Below are 17,979 nucleotides of genomic sequence, written 5' to 3'. Positions count from 1 at the left end.
AGTGAAGGTAATGAACTATTTTGGAAACATCTTGTTTAGCAATAGGGTAGAGCACCTATCACATGAAATATTGATTGATTTTCTAAAAAGGATGCTATGACTCAAGCAGAAGGTTTTACCCTGTCACATGAGCTGAGGAATCTGGCATGTGTTATTTCAGAGTTCAGTCCAAAAGATGAGAACAGTCCCTTCTGATACTGCATATCTGTCTGTCTGTCTGTTGTTAATTTTGCATTTCAGATATTTAGAAAATCAGTTCTTGCCTACTAATCTGGCATGGATTGAGGTAACAGTCATGATAGAGGTGACAATTGATGTTAATGCCTTATAATAAATGGCCCCAAAGTGTGGGCTGCAGACCACTGAGACAGCTGACTGGTACTCGTTCTTCATCTTGCTTCCAGCTGAGAGAAACTGAACAGATGGGAAGGGGAGATTAAATGAAGAGTGCAAGTAGATGGCATGATTAACTTTCTCTAAAGGTCACAACACCCAATGCAGAAGGTAGCTTGAAATACACAAGCATTTTCTTTATGTCACCTTCCCATCTTCCTGTGTATGAAACTACCTCTATACATCGAGTCAGCGTGAGCTGGAGTGTGCGGGGAAGTTGGTCTCTGTTTTTGTTCATTGTCTGCTCCAGAGAGTACCTCTGTCTGGAGAAGTAGAGAGAAGCAGTATCTTCTCTGAAGAAAGTAAAGTGCTACAGATGCTGACCCTGAATATGATCCTTAAGACCAAGAAGGACTTTTCTTCCTATGAGTCTTCATTTTCGCAATCTATATGGTGTTAGGTTATTTTTCATAGCAAAATTACTGTCATGACTCATGTTGAAAACACAAGGTTAGGGTTCAAGATTAGATCAGAATTTTGACAATTTAAAGTACTGCATGGTCAGATCAGATTAAGGTTCAAACTGAAAGAGGGGAAATTCAGATCAGATATAAAAAAGCAATTCTTTATTATAAGGGTGATAAGTTCTAGGGGAAGGTGTCCTTGCCCATGGCAGGGGGGTTGGAATGAGATGATCTTTAACGTCCAATCTAAACCGTTCTATGATTTGGTGTTGGTTTTGGCTCATGCATATATCTGAGCACATGATCAGGATCAACTTTTTCCAAAAGGATGAAAAGAAGTAAAAATCTGATATAGAAAATCGCAACAGATCTCTGATCATAAGAATGGAGCTAACATTAAAACCTCTTTTTCCTGTAAACAGAGCTTGTCTAAAGGATGAGCAATTGCTTGTCTGATGCTATGGACTGTGGTCTACCCATTCTTATAAGTAGGAGTTGGAGTTATCCAATAAATTGATGGAAGAAGTGAAGGATTCAGACTTCAGCCGTTCTTTGGAGTCCCCATTAATCAAATACTGGACCAATACACACACATGTCTGCTGTGGACAAAACCCTTGTGGTTCTTCTATAAGAAATATAATGCTCCAGCCCAGGTGATGATTATTTTTCTCACAAGGAACAAAGTAGCCAGTGACGAATTACCCATAGATGAGTAAATAGTATTTGTTTCCTTTCTGAATGATGAGTAGAACTGAAGCAATTTTGTAACTGCTTTCAGAAACGGATGGAACTCTTCTTGACTTGTTTCTGAGTCTTCTTGTAAACATTTGATGGCATGACGTGTCAATATAACATTTATGGGGAAAGTACATGTTTGGAAAAAGCAGGTGAACTTTTGAGATGCTCTTCTCCAATGGAAAATCAGAGACAAAGAATTAGTTTAATGTAAGTTTTACACAATAAATGCTATTTTTACATTCGTTTTGTTGGAGTTTCCAATATAAACAAGTGAAAATAATTACTGAAGCTCCCACCAGCCATGTCACAATCCATTTCTCATCTTAATCTAATTTCTTTTCTCCCAGGTTTTCTCTTGGATCCTACCTAACTTGTGACTTTTGATACAGAAGCCATGTATGAACACTTCAGCTACTGAAGTGGCCAGTCATCCTTCTTGGTCTATAAGAGATAAATGTCATAAAAAGTGACCTTTTTTTAAAAAAATATTTTGTTGCAGTGAAGGAAATTCCTTCCTGGACTCATCAAAGACAAAAACCCAAACACCCAAACGAACCAGGAAATCCTACCAGGAAGGTGTACTGTGAACTGTACTAGTGACTATTTTTGTAATTTCTCTCATGTCCCAGGAACTCTCTGAAATAGATTCATTCTTGATGCATCAATGCACAGAATCTCCCCATCTTGCTCTTGCTGACCATTACTTAGATGGACAACTAACCACCTCTTCCCTCCATGTTGTTAACACCTGATACCTCATTATGGGTAGTTTGGGGCAACTCAACAGAAAGACCTGAAACTTCTCTGGTGGGACAGTCTGGAATTTTCTGTTCAGAAGCCAGAAGTGACGATGAACAGTCACTGGGAAGGGAAAGTGTGAACTGGCACTGACCTATGCTGGGTAGCAAGAGGGGAAGGGAAAGAGTTGTACAGCTTTGTTTTAAGCTGGAAGATAATATCTCTTCAAGATCCAACTAGCTGTTACATCTGTGGTCCTTTCAGTGTTCATGTAAGACCTCCATGTTTTCAACTACCCACAATGGACAAGGAAGCGATCATCTGGCTTCTTTTTTCAACAACATCAATGGGAATGAAACGCCATCATATTATAGTATAGCTGCTGATAGATTTCTGTGGTTTGCCAGCAGAGCATCCACCATTAATGGTCTTCAAAAGAGTATCCTGAATCCTAGAGATCTCAGTGAAAACCCACCTCCAGTTCCTCAGAAGAGTTACATTCAGTCTGAGGGACTTGAATCATATCACAAATTGACTAAATCTTGATCTAGTTCTGTCTTCTGGGGCCCCTGCCCAATGATCTGTCTGAGCTCTTGATTCACCCTTGGGTAGGAGATGGGAAAATAAGCTTGTGTATTAATAAGTGAAATAGGAGGAGTAGAATTATTGCTTGAAAATATGTTTATGAAAATGCCTTTGAATAGACAAATTGAAGACCTGAGAAAGGCATGAGGTTTATTGATAATCAGGACAGGAATCTTAGTTTGAAGAGATGGGGAAAAATATGAATCACCTCTAAAAAAAGAAGTCGCTCTTGCACTGAATTAAAAAATCCAGTAGCAAAAATTCTCTTATAAATATTTTTAAAAGCCCAGTAACACAATAATCCTTCTGGCATCTGTTCAGCCATGTCAGAAGAGGCACAATGGCTAGGCTTTACAATTTCTGGAAATCCTTCTAGAGAATGATTTTAAAGGGTTGGTAGAGACCTGTCTTTAGAAAAGTCATCTAATTTCACCTTTACAATGGTCAGAACACAATCAAATTTGTAGGTCATGTTGTCAAGAAGGGAAAAATCTGTTGCCTGTGAAGTAGCCAAAGACAGCAACTCCTCTTAGATGTTAGATGCACCTCTTCCCTTTTAGAATAGTAAACATGCTTGGCTACATATCAAGGGCACTGAAGTTCAACTGGTGAAAGTGGTAAGATCCTTATGGGTCCCTTCTAACTTGAGATATTCTATGATTCATAGTCGTGCACGGTGGTAGAATGAGAGACAGGGGATACAAATGGAAACAACTGGGGTTCAGACTGAATACAAGGAGAAGCTTTTCAGCTTGAAGGCCAGCAATGGGAGCAGGTTGCCCAGATTCGAACTACTTGTTCAGCAATTTTCATTGTTTTTAATAACCTGCATCTGCAGTTTGTTATTGCAGAAATATACATCTAGTATATATATGGTGCACATACTTTTACATATGTGATATGACAGATCAACACTGTGGAGAGAGAGGAGCTGATACTGAATTTTTGGGGGGATTTGAGAAAGATGATACCAGAAATGGTTAAGAAAGTTATACCTGTTTTTATGGGGATCTGCAAGTTGTTACCCTGCTGAGAGTCTTTGAATATGTCAATCTATATTATTTAAACATGCTAATCTTGTCTGGAGATTTTTTTGATTTTGGTTTACTTACTTGAAAAGGGAAGATATCACATGCGCCCATACATTTAAACAATGATAAGGTTGCAAAATGAAGCACTCGAGTTAGAAATGCATGAAATTATGTTACCTATAAAATTTTAATTCTGTATTGTTTTGTGTATGCATAAAGGCATTGCTTCTAACCACACATTTCTGTATTTTTCTCTTTCATGGCATCCTTGTTTTAATTACTGTCGAGAATGAATAACATAACAGGGTGAGAAAATGGCAATGTATCAGCCTCATTACTGCAAGTGTTGGAATGTAGACAGTAAATAAGGCAGGGAAAGGATGGTTTTGTAGTTGTACAATCAGATGCTACCTTGGAAAACTGGAATTTTTCCCTATTTCTACCATGACATCCCATTTATGCTGGGTATATCATATATCACAAAATTCCTTTAATGAGATCTCCTAAACTGGTTTTTTACTATTAAGCAAAATAGAGCAGTCTCTGAGTGCCAGTGGTATACTGTTGCTTGAATCTGCATCACTTAACTCTCTTTTCTCTCAAAAGAGAGTGGCCAAGAGACAGTCATTGCTTAGTCATGCCCAAGCAACATCCAGCTGTGAGTTGTCATGGCCCGAGTCAAGACAATGATGTTTAAAAAAAGTTAAAAATACATGTATAATTATAGCATAGCATTCGAGCAGATATGGGAGGCCTCTTTACTTTACCAGTTGAAGACAAAGTTTGCTGTGTGTTCTTCTTTCCTTGGTGCTTGGTGAATGACCTGAGGTTTCACTGGCAGAAGAGCTGCTGCCTGTACCTGTATCTGAAGCAAACATAAACACAGCATGCCCTGCACTGTGCTAAATACTTAGAGGAAACAAGCAAACAGACTGACCAGGCTTGTGGCATCTCAGATTAGGAATCCAAGATTAACAAATGGTCTTGGATATCTTTCTCTTCCTCATGAGCTCCTAGGTGAAATGAAGACACCATGAGCACTGTCATAATGCTGTTACTTAGCTCTGTGGATCTTTCAAGTGCTCTGCTGGGAAGGGCCTTAAGAAAAGAGATGAGGAAATAATAATAAATTCACATTCATAGCAGGGTTTGAATATCTTGTGGAAGGAAGGTCTGAGGCCAAGCACAGGGATCTATTGAAAAGCTGCTCAGTGACTATCTAGCCAACAGACTTCAAGACGCTGAAGCACAGTCCTGTGCAGTGGATAAGAAAGGATGGATAGATAGCTATAGAGAAGTTGAAGATAGATATATATGCATAGGATGGCTGGATAGACTGATAGAGACTCATCCACTCTACAGCTTGAATTTGACCTGCATCAGAGAGATCTTGGGAAAACAAAAAATAAATCAGATATAATATGTAGACAAAATACTATAGTGGGTCTGCAGTTTCACAGGAGTAGGATGTGTTGAGTCTGCCCTCTGCAAATCCATGACTTTGAGTTCAGAAATGGGCTTGCCCCCTGGAGGGGTCATTATTATGACTTCTGAACAGAAGCTTGTGACCATAATGAAAGCAACACTAAACTCCCTCCTCTGGCATTTCCAAACTTGAGAGTGTTTGCATGTGAAACTGTAATATCCTTGGGGCATGTGTAGGACCAGCTGTACACAATTCAATTTCATCTACTCTATCTAATGTCATAGAGTTTTTAGAAGAGGTGGCTACAGATTCCACTCTATGCAGGCACACAAGAGCCCAGTTGGGTTCTTCTCCCGTGCAGATGCATTGATTTGAAGCTCAGAACATCAAGCTTTTAAACTATTTTGAAAGGTCTGGTGTTTTTTTTCTTTCTTTCCTCTCTTTTCCTTCTTCTGGTGTTAACTCTTAACATTGGTCATTTATATTAGTCACTTAGTGAACATTTCCCCTTTGAAGGTCATTAAAGCCACAATGACCCTGCAGTAATGAATTCCTCCATCTAATTACCCCAGGAGTAAGAACATCTAAAATTGTTGTGTAAGTGTGCATATCAGTAGGTATGCACCTATCCATAACTTAAAAAAAAAATTCTGGATAGACTTTATCACTTGTGGGAAGAGATGGATAGAATGGTGATAGACACATGGACAGTTAGATAAACAGAAGACAGATTCTGCTAACATATCCTTGTCTAATAAATTGTTGAGCTACAAAAGAAAGCAGAAGTCCCTGTGTACAACGTATGGATTTTCTTTAATGTGAGTTATTGGGAAAAGACAGAGCTGTCCCTTTAACTGGAGAACTGCAAACAGCTGTTCCTTATGCATACATGCTTGCTTGGTCTGAAAGTTTTGGTAAGTCAGTGCATAACTGACAGTTAGATTTATCTCCCCAATAAGCAATCAACATTATAATAAAGGAAAAATGCTTTCAGTGCACCTTTGAGAGTGCATCAGAAATTAATCTAAACATCAAATTAATTATAGTTTGTAAATGAATAGTGGCTCACAGCCCTAATACTTCTCCCGCTCCTCCTCCTCCCCCTAAAGCCTCCCCCAGCCAACTGCAATGGCTGGAGGTGCTGTGCAGTGAGCTTGATGAACAGCTCCTTCTCTTTCTTACTCACAAAACTCTTCCCCTTATCAGCTGGAAAGGAGTTCCATCCTTACTTTGCAGACCTGAAGTCTCAGACCCTGGCTGCTTTGGAGTATAAGAGAGAGAGTAGCTAGCAAATATTAAACTTTTGTGCCTCCTTCCCCTTTCCTCTGGGAGCTCAAAGCACACCAACAATGTCCTCCTCCTCCTGGATCAGTTTCCACTAAGCTGGGCACCTCATGATCTTCTCCTTGGCCATCTGCCTGTGCCAGGTCCTTCAGAGTGAAGAGGATCACAACAAATTAGTGCTGATCTGAACCAAAACATACCAGGGGTCTGAGATGTTTAATGTGCCTGGAAAATTGTTTTGGTATTGTCTTGACTCAGGCATTCAAATTAGTGGCTTCTTCCATTGCATTCCGAGCTTTGATCTGCAGGCTGTACCTGTCATTCCCTGTATGGGAATGACAACCTGATTTTTTCCAAGGACCTGAAACAAAATGTATTGCCACTAGATCATGAAAAGTAAAGAAGAGAGCCTAATTCTATGAGCTAAAGGGAGAAAGAATCAGGTAGAGACTTTCCTGAGGAAATTTGAAATCCGTTTAACTGTAAAAAAAAAATAAATCAAACTTCATCATAGTACTTGTAACAGCAGCAAACAGAGCTATATCTCTCTCTCAAATCCTTTCTAATAATGCATCTATCTGGTAAGAATTTCTGTTTACCAAAAGAAGAGTCAGAAAAAACCCCACCCAAAACTCTTATCTGATAAATAACTCTCTTCATCTATGCATCCTAAAACGCTGTGCAAAGGAGTCAGTGTACTGCTACAAGAAGAGGAACCCAAGCAACACTGCCAGGTTGACCCATGATCACCTATATGGGGTAGGAACATGCAACTGGAATTTCTTTCCCTTACGACACCTTATTCCTGCACCTGCTCATTTCTCTGGATGAACCCAAGGAGAATTGTTGGCGCTTTTTTTTTTTAATATTTTTTTATTAAATGAGAAAGTGCCACATTTGGCAGGGCATATTGGAGGCACATTGTCAGCAGGTGCTGAACAATATTTTTCTAATGTACCTCTGGGTCCCTTGTTCCACTCCTATGTCTTATGGAGTGCTGCCAATGCACTTTAGACCTAATATGCAATGCCCCTGGTCCCAGGGCCCTGCATAGCTTTGTCAGTGTCCTAGTCTCTTGATGCGTCTTTCTTCTTTTTGTTTCAGCTTCCAGATTGAAACCCTGTAGATCATCATGACCTGCCTGCTGCCTTGCATCTCCCACTCCACCTTTTTACCACCACACTGCAGCATTTAACTGCCACAGCATGTTTTTAATAACATGATACAAGCTCTACCCATCCCTCAGCCCTTCTCCCGAGCTTCGCCCCCTCCTGTGTTCAGTTCTCATTTCTCACTGCTTTTCTCACTTTTAATCTCTCTCCTTTGTCTCTTCAGTTTCTCTTCATAAGCTAGGAGGAGTTTAGTAGGTAATAGAAATATTTAACAGCAAACTTAATTAACTGTTATGACTCTCATCAAGTGATGTTATTTTCTCTATTTTGGCATCTTCAGAGAAGATTGGATGCTTTTCCAAATGAAGTGGCCCATTAGTAACTTTCAACTTTCCTGCAGAGCCTGCAGAAATTTGGAATGAAACTAGATGTTCATGTTGTAAGAGGAGTCAAACAAGGTATTTCCTTTACAATGTGTAAATCTATGGTCCTAAGAAGCCCTTGTATTTTGTAGTCAAATCTAGAATGCTCCTTGTTTTGTTTATTGTGGGACATTTCAAAAAGGAGTGGGACATCCCTTCTGCTGATGGGAAAGTGCGTCTGGAGTGCACAGAAAATGAGGAAAACATCTGGCGGTTGTGGTTGCTTACACCTGTGGTGTCAGAGCGTGTCAAGCTGAGTGGAGGGAAAACACAGTGTCTCTCTGGGCTTAAGGCATGTTGTTGACATCCTTCTGGAGTCATTGGCCCATGGAGAAAAGCTGAAGCCACACCACAGGGTATGGGAAGCAGGCACATGCCAAGGAGACATGTGGGGAACATGGAGCAGAACTGGCCTGTCAGTGTCTACTGTTCAATGGTGTGCAAAAAGCTGGCAGATCCAGGTGCTTATTGCTTTCTGAAAGAGGTGACTTGAGGAATGAATTTCCAAGTGTTCCAGTAAAGCAATTCCTCCAGCTTTAATTTATCTACATCTTATTTGACACTTCGGGATAACCATTTGACCTCTTCTGCTCCATCCATGTTCTCGTTTTTCTAATTTCTGTCATGCCTTTCTAATTAATATTTCCCAAACCTATCTTTTTCTCTCTCTTCTCTGTTAAGAAATTTTTCTAGAAGATGTCTGTCTCTGTATTTCACTAATTTAATGTCTTCAAATGCTTTCTTAAAATGTGTCTTATGGGACAACAGTAAGTGATCCGGGGTTGTATTGTTGCATAGTCCTATGACAGAGGTAGAGTTAGCCATGTGTGGGCATGGTGAAGAGCAGCTCTTCTCAGACTACTTTCTTGTCTTAGCAGCCTTAACAGTGTCATTTTTACTGGAGTTTTCTTTAATTCTTGTACACAAACTGCTCACATTTAAACTATCTGTGTAACTGAGAGGAAAATTATCACCAGAACCATTGAGACCAGCACAAAGATGTTTTTCACATCCTCTGACATTTAGCATACCTACACACAGAACAACCTACATGCGTGTAGTGGGAAGGTGGGAGACCCAGTGCAATTTCTGCCTTGTGCAGAGACAAGCTCTGGGGTCCTGCAGATGTTGACATTCAGGCTGTGTGCACACTGTACCTCCATGCAAGACTTCCTGGACCAGCCTACTGTGAGAATGGGAGTCACTGTCTTCAAGGAATATCCGACTCAGTGTAATTTTTCCCTGAGTAAGACAATGATATCTGCTGTGGCACTGCTATTTCAGTGGGAATAGACAGCATGGCTCAGTAGGAGAAATATGTTGACTGCAAAAGAGGTGCATGTACCAGCTGGGCATTGAGTGAAGGGCTAGTTAGAGAGGTGAGAGAAGGGCAGAACGTCGAAGAGCTGTGAAGGTGAAATCAGTAATTCTGAATACAAAAATGTGGACAAGGCAGAGCCTGAGGAGAGACTCAAGGAGATGCTGATATGATTGGTGTGATGGAGGATCAGGCCATGGGGATAGACAGGGTGTTGTTGAATGGAAAAGAGAAGGGTGGTCTGCACTTGGCCATGTTACAGCTGCATCAGGGTAGGGGTGGAGGGAAAATAAAAGCAAGAGTTTGGAAAAATTGTAAGAGAAAGTGAAGGATTTGGGTCTAGCCTGTGTTTATGCAGTAGAAGAAAAGTCAAAGGCAAAGAAGCCTTCCAGTTTAAATAATTTTTTTCAGTGAGAAGTCAGGGTGGTTTCTCAGGCAATCTTACACACTGCAGCAGGCAGTCCCACTATGGAAAAGCACAGACATATTTTAAGCACTTTCACATTTTATATATGATATCGGTGGGTTTTTTATACATTATACTGGTGTTTTATATGTGATATTGGCGTTTGCTGTTTGCCTCTGAATTGGGAAAGTCAAAGGCTTCCAGACCAGGCATGGTTTCTTTAGTACATGCAGGTTCTAGTGGTTCTCTGCAGGGTCGTGGACTCCAGAAACCAGGAGAAAGGCTCAGGGCTGATCTCACCTTCTTCCTAATATGCCCACGATTGCCCATCCTGCCAGTAGTCGCCAAAGGAGATAAATTTGTACTTGAAATGCAGGGGAGAATTCAGAGCCAAATAATGAGGAATAAAATCATAGAATGACAGAATCATAGAATGGTTTGGGTTGGAAGGGACCTTAAAGATCATCTCATTCCAACACCCCCTGCTGTGGGCAGGACACCTTCCACTAGACCAGGTTGCTCAAAGTCCCATCCAGCCTGTCCTTGAACGCTTCCAGGGGTGGGGCAGCCACAGTTTCCCTGGGCAACCAACCTGCTGGTGCCTCACCACTCTCATAGCAAAGAATTTCTTCCCAGTATCTAAGCTAAATCTCCCCTCTTTCATTTTAAAGCCATTCCCCCTTGATCTATCACTATATATTCTTTTCAAAATCCATCTCCAGCTCTCTTGTATCTCCTTTAGATACTGGAAGGTGCTATAAAGTTTCCCCAGTGTCTTCTATTCTCCAGGCTGACCAATCCCAGCTCTCTCCATAGGAGAGGTGCTTCAGCTCCTGATAATCATTGTGGCCCTCCAAAATTCTATTTTAACATGCTGCTCTACTGACTCATTCAGTTTGGGCCAGCTGCTTACAGGCAGTTCAACAGTAAGGCAAAAGCAAAAAATGAAGTTTTTCTGTTCCTATGGAAAAAAACATGGTGACATTTTTCTTCATAGAGTTTTTTAAGTTTGTCTAAAGCAGGACTTCTTGACAATTTCTCGACAACCTGGGGCTAGACTCTGTTACAGCAATTTATTTGGGATCTGCATAGCAGATATATTTTAAAAGGTCATATAATGGTGGAATATCTTTCTGGGGCCAGACAGAATTGTCCCCCCAGGCTAGCAGTTGGAGAGCTTTAGCTGGGTTAAAAAAAAGTGAAACAGAATGCAAATGCTATGTTCTTACATGTTGAGTTTTGGGAAATGTTTAAGCAGAAAAGGAGTTTTCTTACTTTCAAAGTTAATAAAATGCCTTTTATTCCTTTAGGAAAAAGTAATTTATTTTTTTATTTAAATTTACTTCCTGAACAAAAATTTACGATCAGTGCCAGCTTCAGCAGACTTAGCAAAACCAAATGAAATGCCTGATTTTCTGTACTCCCCCTTTACATTTTTACATTGCTTTAAAGTAGGATGGGGCGTTTTGAAAAGCATCATGACATACCTGTGCTTCTGCTATTTCTATCCTTCTGGAGTTAGTGCACATGGCAGCATAGACAACATGTTTGTCTGAGACCAACCATCACAGCAGGCACTCAGCTCTGTGGGTAATTAATTTAAATCCAAAGAAAACTGAGGCTTGACACCTGGGACCCAAAACTGAATGAACTCGGGTTTTTGTGTCTCAGAAGATAATATAAGGTGACCAAGACCCACTAGCAATCTCTAATTCCTTCTTTTGCTGACCTGTGAGCTTGAGTCGACACTTCCAAAGGGCACCTTCTTATTTCAAGCTTCAATATCCCACAGTTAGTTTTGGAGTTTACTTCATCCAACAAGCTGATGTTTAGTCTTTCCCAATGAGACTCAATATTAAGAAAAATTTCTGCTAAGATCGCTCAATTCCTGCTCACTTATCAACCTTGATCTCGCAGTACCTTGGGAACAGGAATAAATGCAGCCCCCAAACCCTGCCCCACAAACTGGGTATGTGTGGCTATCCTCATGAAGTCTTGTAGTCATCAGCCTTTGAGCTGAGTTGGGATAATACCTGTCCAGCAGAAGACATTCTGTCTTTCTGCATTCAGCTCCTACCTCATTTCTCCATATACCTTTGGTCTTCCCTCTTGTCAATATGTGGAGAACCAGGCCCAGTATTCCCCTAAATATTGATGACAATTTCACTGCCAAAAGTACGTTTCTAATCTGTGGATCTCCTTGGAGCATTAGTTTTCGATGTCACCTGGATCTTTGGTGGTCTATTTATCTTGTTACGAGCTCTATAAAGCAGGTGGGCTCTGGAGACAACAGGGCTAATTCACAGTTTTGAATTCTAATTTGAATTTCCCAGCTACCTCTGCACACCAAACTTTTTGTCCTTCATTCCTCTGGTACTTGAGCGTGCAGCAACCCAGTGACTCCTGATGAAGGGGAGCTCTGTGTCCCTCTCATCAGGGGTCAGGGCTCCTTCAAACAGAGGGGAAAATATCCTGTTCAGAACCTCTATGGATGTGCAGGAGGAACTGTGCATAGAGAAAGGGCACAAAACTCTTGAAGTACTGTCTGACATGCACCATAGCTAGCATGGGATGAGGTAAGAGTTTTGGGAGGTGGGCTATTCAGGAGGGGAAAGGGGAAGGTAGCATGGAAGAGAAGCATAGTGTGGAGATTGAGAGTGGCTGTAAAATCAAATGAAAATCCAATGAGTCTTAACTCTGGAAGTTTGCCTGAGAGGCAGAGTCCAGATTAGCTGCAAGTAACAGGAAAAGAAAAGCAATAGTTTGTTCTGTTGCCCTTCTCAGGGAAGGTCTGCAAAGAGTGCAGAATGGGAGAGAAATTACAGATCCCAGTGGTGGACACATGGATGGGGGAGATACCCTGTCCACCAGGTAGGATGGGATCAAATGTGGCAGGGTCCCCATTCTGCTGCGCTGCCACAAGGGAACGTTTGCAAACAGCAGCATACCACTGAAACCCCATACACACATGGGGTTTACCCCATGGCTCTTGGCTGGCTGAGCCCACCCTCAGGGTATTCCTGCTTGCTGCCCCACAGGCAGCTCAGTCTGTGCTCTTTTCCTACTCCAGCTGGCGAGGTTGAGCCAGTGATGAGGCCAGAGCTGTGTGATCCCGGTGCAGCTTTCAAACCCAGCCTCTAGCACAGCCTGTCAGCGAGGCACAGGGTTGCCTTGGTCTATCTGTATCTGCTGGGGTGCTGCCTTGGGTCCAGTGGGCTCAGAGCATGTCTTACTGTGATCCTCCAAGCAGCCATCCTTCCCTCCCCTCCCCTCCCCTCTCCTCTCCTCCCCTTTCATCCCCTCCCCCCCCTCCCCTCTCCCCTTCCCTAGCCTCCTGCATCCCCCTCACTCCCCCATCCCCCATAAGACCAGGATTTCAGCTGATGGTCAGCCCTTATCCCCTTGCAGTCTAATGCATCACAGCTGTTGAAAAGCTGCCCCCACAGCTCTGTCTTCCCTTCAACCCCATGACCCCATGTTTGTCTTTTTGACTCAGGTACAGAAACTCCCCTTCTGCCACATGCTCCCTCTGCTGATCTCATCAATACTTCACCTAACCCCTAGTCCCGCCCCTTTGCCCCAGGTTCTTTAGTCTTTCCTATACCATCCCCACCTGCCCTTACAAGAGGGGATATTTTCCAGCCCACCACCAGCAGCTGCAGCATCTTGCTGCTGGTGAAACGCCAAACCTTCACCTCTAAGCAGCGCACACAACTCTGAACATGAGACAATCAGGAGAGAAAGTGGGAAGGGGGAAAGTATTGACAGGAGTAAGTTGAGAGAAATCATAAAACTTAAGCAGAAAGAAAGCAGTTTGAAAGGTAAAGTATTCAGAGAAAGCCCTTTCCTGGATGAATCTAATTGTTTTGTTATCTTTACCCACCAAAGCATTTACTTTGGTTTGTCGCCCGATCCACAAACACTTTCGAGGAGATGACATTACCGAAAGGCAGGAACATCTGCATCAGCTCAGCATCCCCAAACTCCTGGGGCAGATGGTAGATAAACAGGTTACAGCCCTCTGGTCCTATCAAAAGAAAAAGAAGACTCATGAATGAAGAGAAATAGGATACGAGAAAGCACATGGTGGACATTTACTTTGGCATCCTCTCTCTCGGACTGGTGAAGGGTCACCTCTAGGAAACAGCTCGTAGACTTTCAGAGAAATGACAAAGCACAAGACCAAGAACTCAAAAAGTTACCTAGAGGCTATGGTAACTTCATTAACCTTCCCAGGACAGACACCAGGATAAAATATAGAGACAGAGGAATGCACCGGTACATGTGGCTATGGAAAGGCAGAATGGAGGAAAAGTAACACAAAGAATGAAAGAATATGGTTAATAATTTTCTTTTGTTCCTTGTAACCTACAGGGTCATTTTGTTCTGTAGAATTTTGCATTCAACCCTCAGTGTGACTCGTCTTGAAGACTCCCCCAGATCAGGACAGTTTGGCCATGTCCTCCATTCTAGAGGGTTCTGCAGGAGAGACTGCAGAACCATCTCCATCTCCAGAGAGATGGATGTAAATCCAGATTACTAGGCAACAGAGATTGGCTTTTTTGCCTCAACGCTGTAACATATTCTCTTACAGATTTCAAAAGGTGCTTGGGAAAATATCCAGAGAGGAGTTAGTCGGAATATGAAGTTTTGTTAAAGTAGAGACCCTCAAAAAATGTTCTGTTGAAATTGTATTTTGGGACAGAAGAGGGAGAACCTGCCTCTGGTCAAATAGTTTAGAAAGAAACTCTTCAACCTGACTTTGCTGTCTTTGAGCAACAGCCTAATGGGGGCAGGTCTGTCCAAGAAGTTTTGTTGAAAAAATTAAACACTTAACATCTCTACAGTGTTCAATAGCAGAAAACTGTACAGTTTGAGGAGACAGGGATTCTTTTTTTTATCGTCTTATTTCCAAAGGTATTTCCAGGTGATGCCCAGCTTTGCATTGGCCTTGAGAGGTAACTCCAGCCCTGCTTTGCTGAGAGGGGATACAGTGCATGCCCCTTGCCAAAAGTGTAAGAGTTCAGAGAGAAGGAGGGTTTCCTCCTTCCCCCTAGTCCATGTGCCTGCAACCCTGTGACCTGACTCAGTCAACTTTCCCCCTTTTACGCCTGTGGGGAAGGAAAGGGTTTTTTAATACTCTCGTTTTCTTCATCAGGGCATAATTACAGTGTCATAACACAGCAAATTACAACTTTGCCTTTCCTGTTAGGGAGAGGAGTTCGCCTAGATGCTCCCACCTTTTATTAGCCATTACTCATCCCCCCGGCTGGCAGGAGAAGTACGGTGAAGTCAGGATTCTGGCAGATGCCCATTTAAAGCTCATTAAAATTCCTGGGCCTCAGCATGATTGAAGTCACAGGCTCTCCACATTTCCTTTTGGATTAATGGAAAATGAAGCCCTAATGAATATTTGCTAAGCACAATTTTCCCCACTAATTTGCTAAAAGGACTGTCATGAAGGAACAGCTGATCCTTTGCATCTTGTGCATTTCCTAAAGGTCATGGGGATGGTAACAGGGTTTCTTCCAAATGTGGGGGATAGTGGTATGGTGGGATAATTAACTAATTAGGCACCCAGTCATCTGCTTAGCTAAATTACTTTTGAACCTCAGTGGCCCACAATCAGGCTCCCCTATTTCATGCCAAGCTTTTCCAGTTTCCCCCCACCTCCTGTCTGCCTCTTCTTTAGTCTCTTTACGGAGCAACTATCCCTTCTCCAATCCTTGCTGCCATTTGCTTCCACACAATGCAGAGTTATTGGCATGGTAAGCTAGATATGAAACAGTCTGAAAGTGTTAAACAAACACCAACCCCCTTAGATGTCTGTTACAATTGAGAAAATTCTGCCCAGGAGAAGACCATGGTCCAGAATAACAGGGAAAAAATTCATTCCTTCATCTGAACATGCCCCAGAGCACTTCTGCTATGGGATTTGAGATCCACATTATAATAGAATGGGTAAAATCTTGGCTTTGCTGCAATTGGTGGCAAAATTCCCACTGACATCACCAGAGCCAGCAGTTTGCTCTGTAAAACAGGCCAATTCTTTCAAAAATACCAGCTGCATTTCCTGGGGTCTTGGACTCATTGTGCGTGAGTACAGATTCTGCCTGTGTGTGTGCTGAGAAACACCTACCAAGGCATAAGGCAGACCAGGAGGCACACAACTTCATCTAGACCATGTTTAGAGGCTGGGCTCAAGGAGAGAACAACCCTTAGGTCACCTTGAAATCAACTTTTCCTTACACGACTCAAAGACCAAGAGACCAGTGAGGGTGTGAAAAAGCAGGGACCATTCCCAAAGCCCAGCTCACCTCTGAAATGTGGCTAGGAAACGTGTGCTGTGGCTTCCCATATTGACTCAGATATGCAAGGCTGAACTCACTTTGTTCCCAACTACAGAGGGTTTTTGGCTAATTTTCAGTACTGAATATGCCACCTGCTTCTGAGAAAAAAAAAAATTGCGACAGTTTGATTTGTTTTGTCCCCCTCACATATGAAAATTCTACCATTGGAGTTTAATAAGCAATTTTTTGTTGAATCCATCTGTAAGTTACCAGTTGCAGTTAGAGTCCTTGGTAAAGAATTCAAAAAACATGGTCTGTCTGCCTTAGCCGTTCTACCTTGTTGGATTTTTTTTGCCTGCTGCAAGTTAATGTAGGCACTCCATAGTAGACTCTGGGTTTGTGTATGTGGGTGTCTCGTCGTATATAGATGTATATTTTTAAGAAACCAAAGACAAGACATCAGGAAGAAATTCTTCACTATGAGGGTGGTGAGGCACTGTTGCAGGTTTCTCAGAGAAGTTGTGGATGCCCCATCCCTGGAAGCGTTCAAGGCCAGGTTGGATGAGGCTTTGAGCAGCCTGGTCTAGTGGAAGGTGACTCTGCCTGTGGCAGGGTATTGGACCTAGGGTTTTTAAGGTCCCTTCCAACCCAAATTATTCTATGATTCTGTGAGTTGTTCACCTCAGAATTCTATGAAAATCTAAGTTAGTTCTCAGTGCACAAATGCGATGAGTTTTAAGGGACTTGCTCAAATCACTGGAGCAAGAGGAAAATCCCAGTGGGCAGGGAAAAACCTTACTGAAGACTCCAACTAACTTGCTGGAGAGAAAGTTCTGGTTTTGAACAGAGGTAATGGGTTGTTGGAGATCAGTATACTTGGCAGTTCAGGGCTGAATACAGTAATAAAATTATTTACCACAGGCTTTACTTTTGTTTTCAAAAGGGCTCTGAGCCAACTTGAAATCTAACCCTCACGACACATTATGAGAAGAAAATGAAATTTCATTTTTACACAGATGTCTACCATGGCTCTTGGTTTTATGACTTTAAGTTATATATATTTCTATTCAGGCTTCTTATACACAAGAAGCACAGGTAGCCTTGATTTGGACAAAAAAGAAAGAAGAGCTTTAAGGAGCTCACAGTTTATGAATTGTCTGTAGATTACAGGGGAACCACACTGGATAATGGAAAAGCCTGTTACTCAGGGCACAGAACCACATGGTTGATTTGGCTTGGTTGGACCTGAACTGCTAAGCCATTGCTCTGTCCATGCTCCTCACACTTCAGCTCATTGTTAGTTTTTTAGCATCGGGACAGCTACAGACCCAGCCTATCCCTTGGTGCCCACTGTCAACATGAGTCAACTCCACATACCTGTTCAGATATCAACTATGTATCATTGCATCCCCAACACCGGGAGGCAATGTCATAAGGAAAGGCTATGATTAGACTTGTTTTCCAACAGTAATTAAAACTGGGCTGTCTCGTAAGATTGTGTGAAGTTAGCCTGCAGCACTTTGGTCAGCTGCACACCTCACCTCTATAGCAAACACTCAGAGGCTGGAATTTCATTGCCTCTTCTGCATTTGCTTCCTATTCAGTCCCCAGAGTGTTTGCGAACGGGGCACGTGAGAGTCACAAGCCTGTACCGCTTTATTTTAATGTATAAGTGTACTTCTGAGTTTCAGAAATTACATTAAGATGAGTAATACCATACAAATGTAAAATTATCTCCAAGTTTTCTGTGGTTGACATGGCTTGAATCAAGATTTCATCTCAAGCTTTGATAGCTTTGGATCTATTCCACCCCATGCGCCCTGTCAGCTGC

The 17,979-nt window shown here is 42.1% G+C and overlaps 1 protein-coding gene across 18 annotated transcripts in view; it reads right to left on the bottom strand.

The window, feature by feature from the left end:
* CELF4 (CUGBP Elav-like family member 4) overlaps window positions 1-17,979 on the bottom strand; it is a 700,630-nt gene that overhangs the window by 32,459 nt on the left and 650,192 nt on the right. For 13 of the 18 annotated variants that reach the window (XR_004354760.1, XM_032676638.1, XM_032676640.1 and 10 more), the window contains one exon: window positions 13,742-13,885. Coding sequence is in view for 17 of the 18 variants with exons in the window: in XM_032676638.1 (XP_032532529.1) it covers window positions 13,742-13,885 (144 nt within the window). In the remaining variant the exon portion in view is untranslated. The remainder of the gene's footprint in view (window positions 1-13,741; window positions 13,886-17,979) is intronic. The other 5 variants (XM_032676643.1, XM_032676649.1, XM_032676651.1 and 2 more) reach the window with 1 other exon arrangement.

The sequence above is a fragment of the Chiroxiphia lanceolata genome, chromosome Z (genome assembly GCF_009829145.1).
Source record: "Chiroxiphia lanceolata isolate bChiLan1 chromosome Z, bChiLan1.pri, whole genome shotgun sequence".
Lineage (NCBI taxonomy): Eukaryota > Metazoa > Chordata > Aves > Passeriformes > Pipridae > Chiroxiphia > Chiroxiphia lanceolata.
The sequence above is the reverse complement of the archived record's forward strand: the minus strand, read 5'-3'. Positions and strand labels throughout refer to the sequence as shown.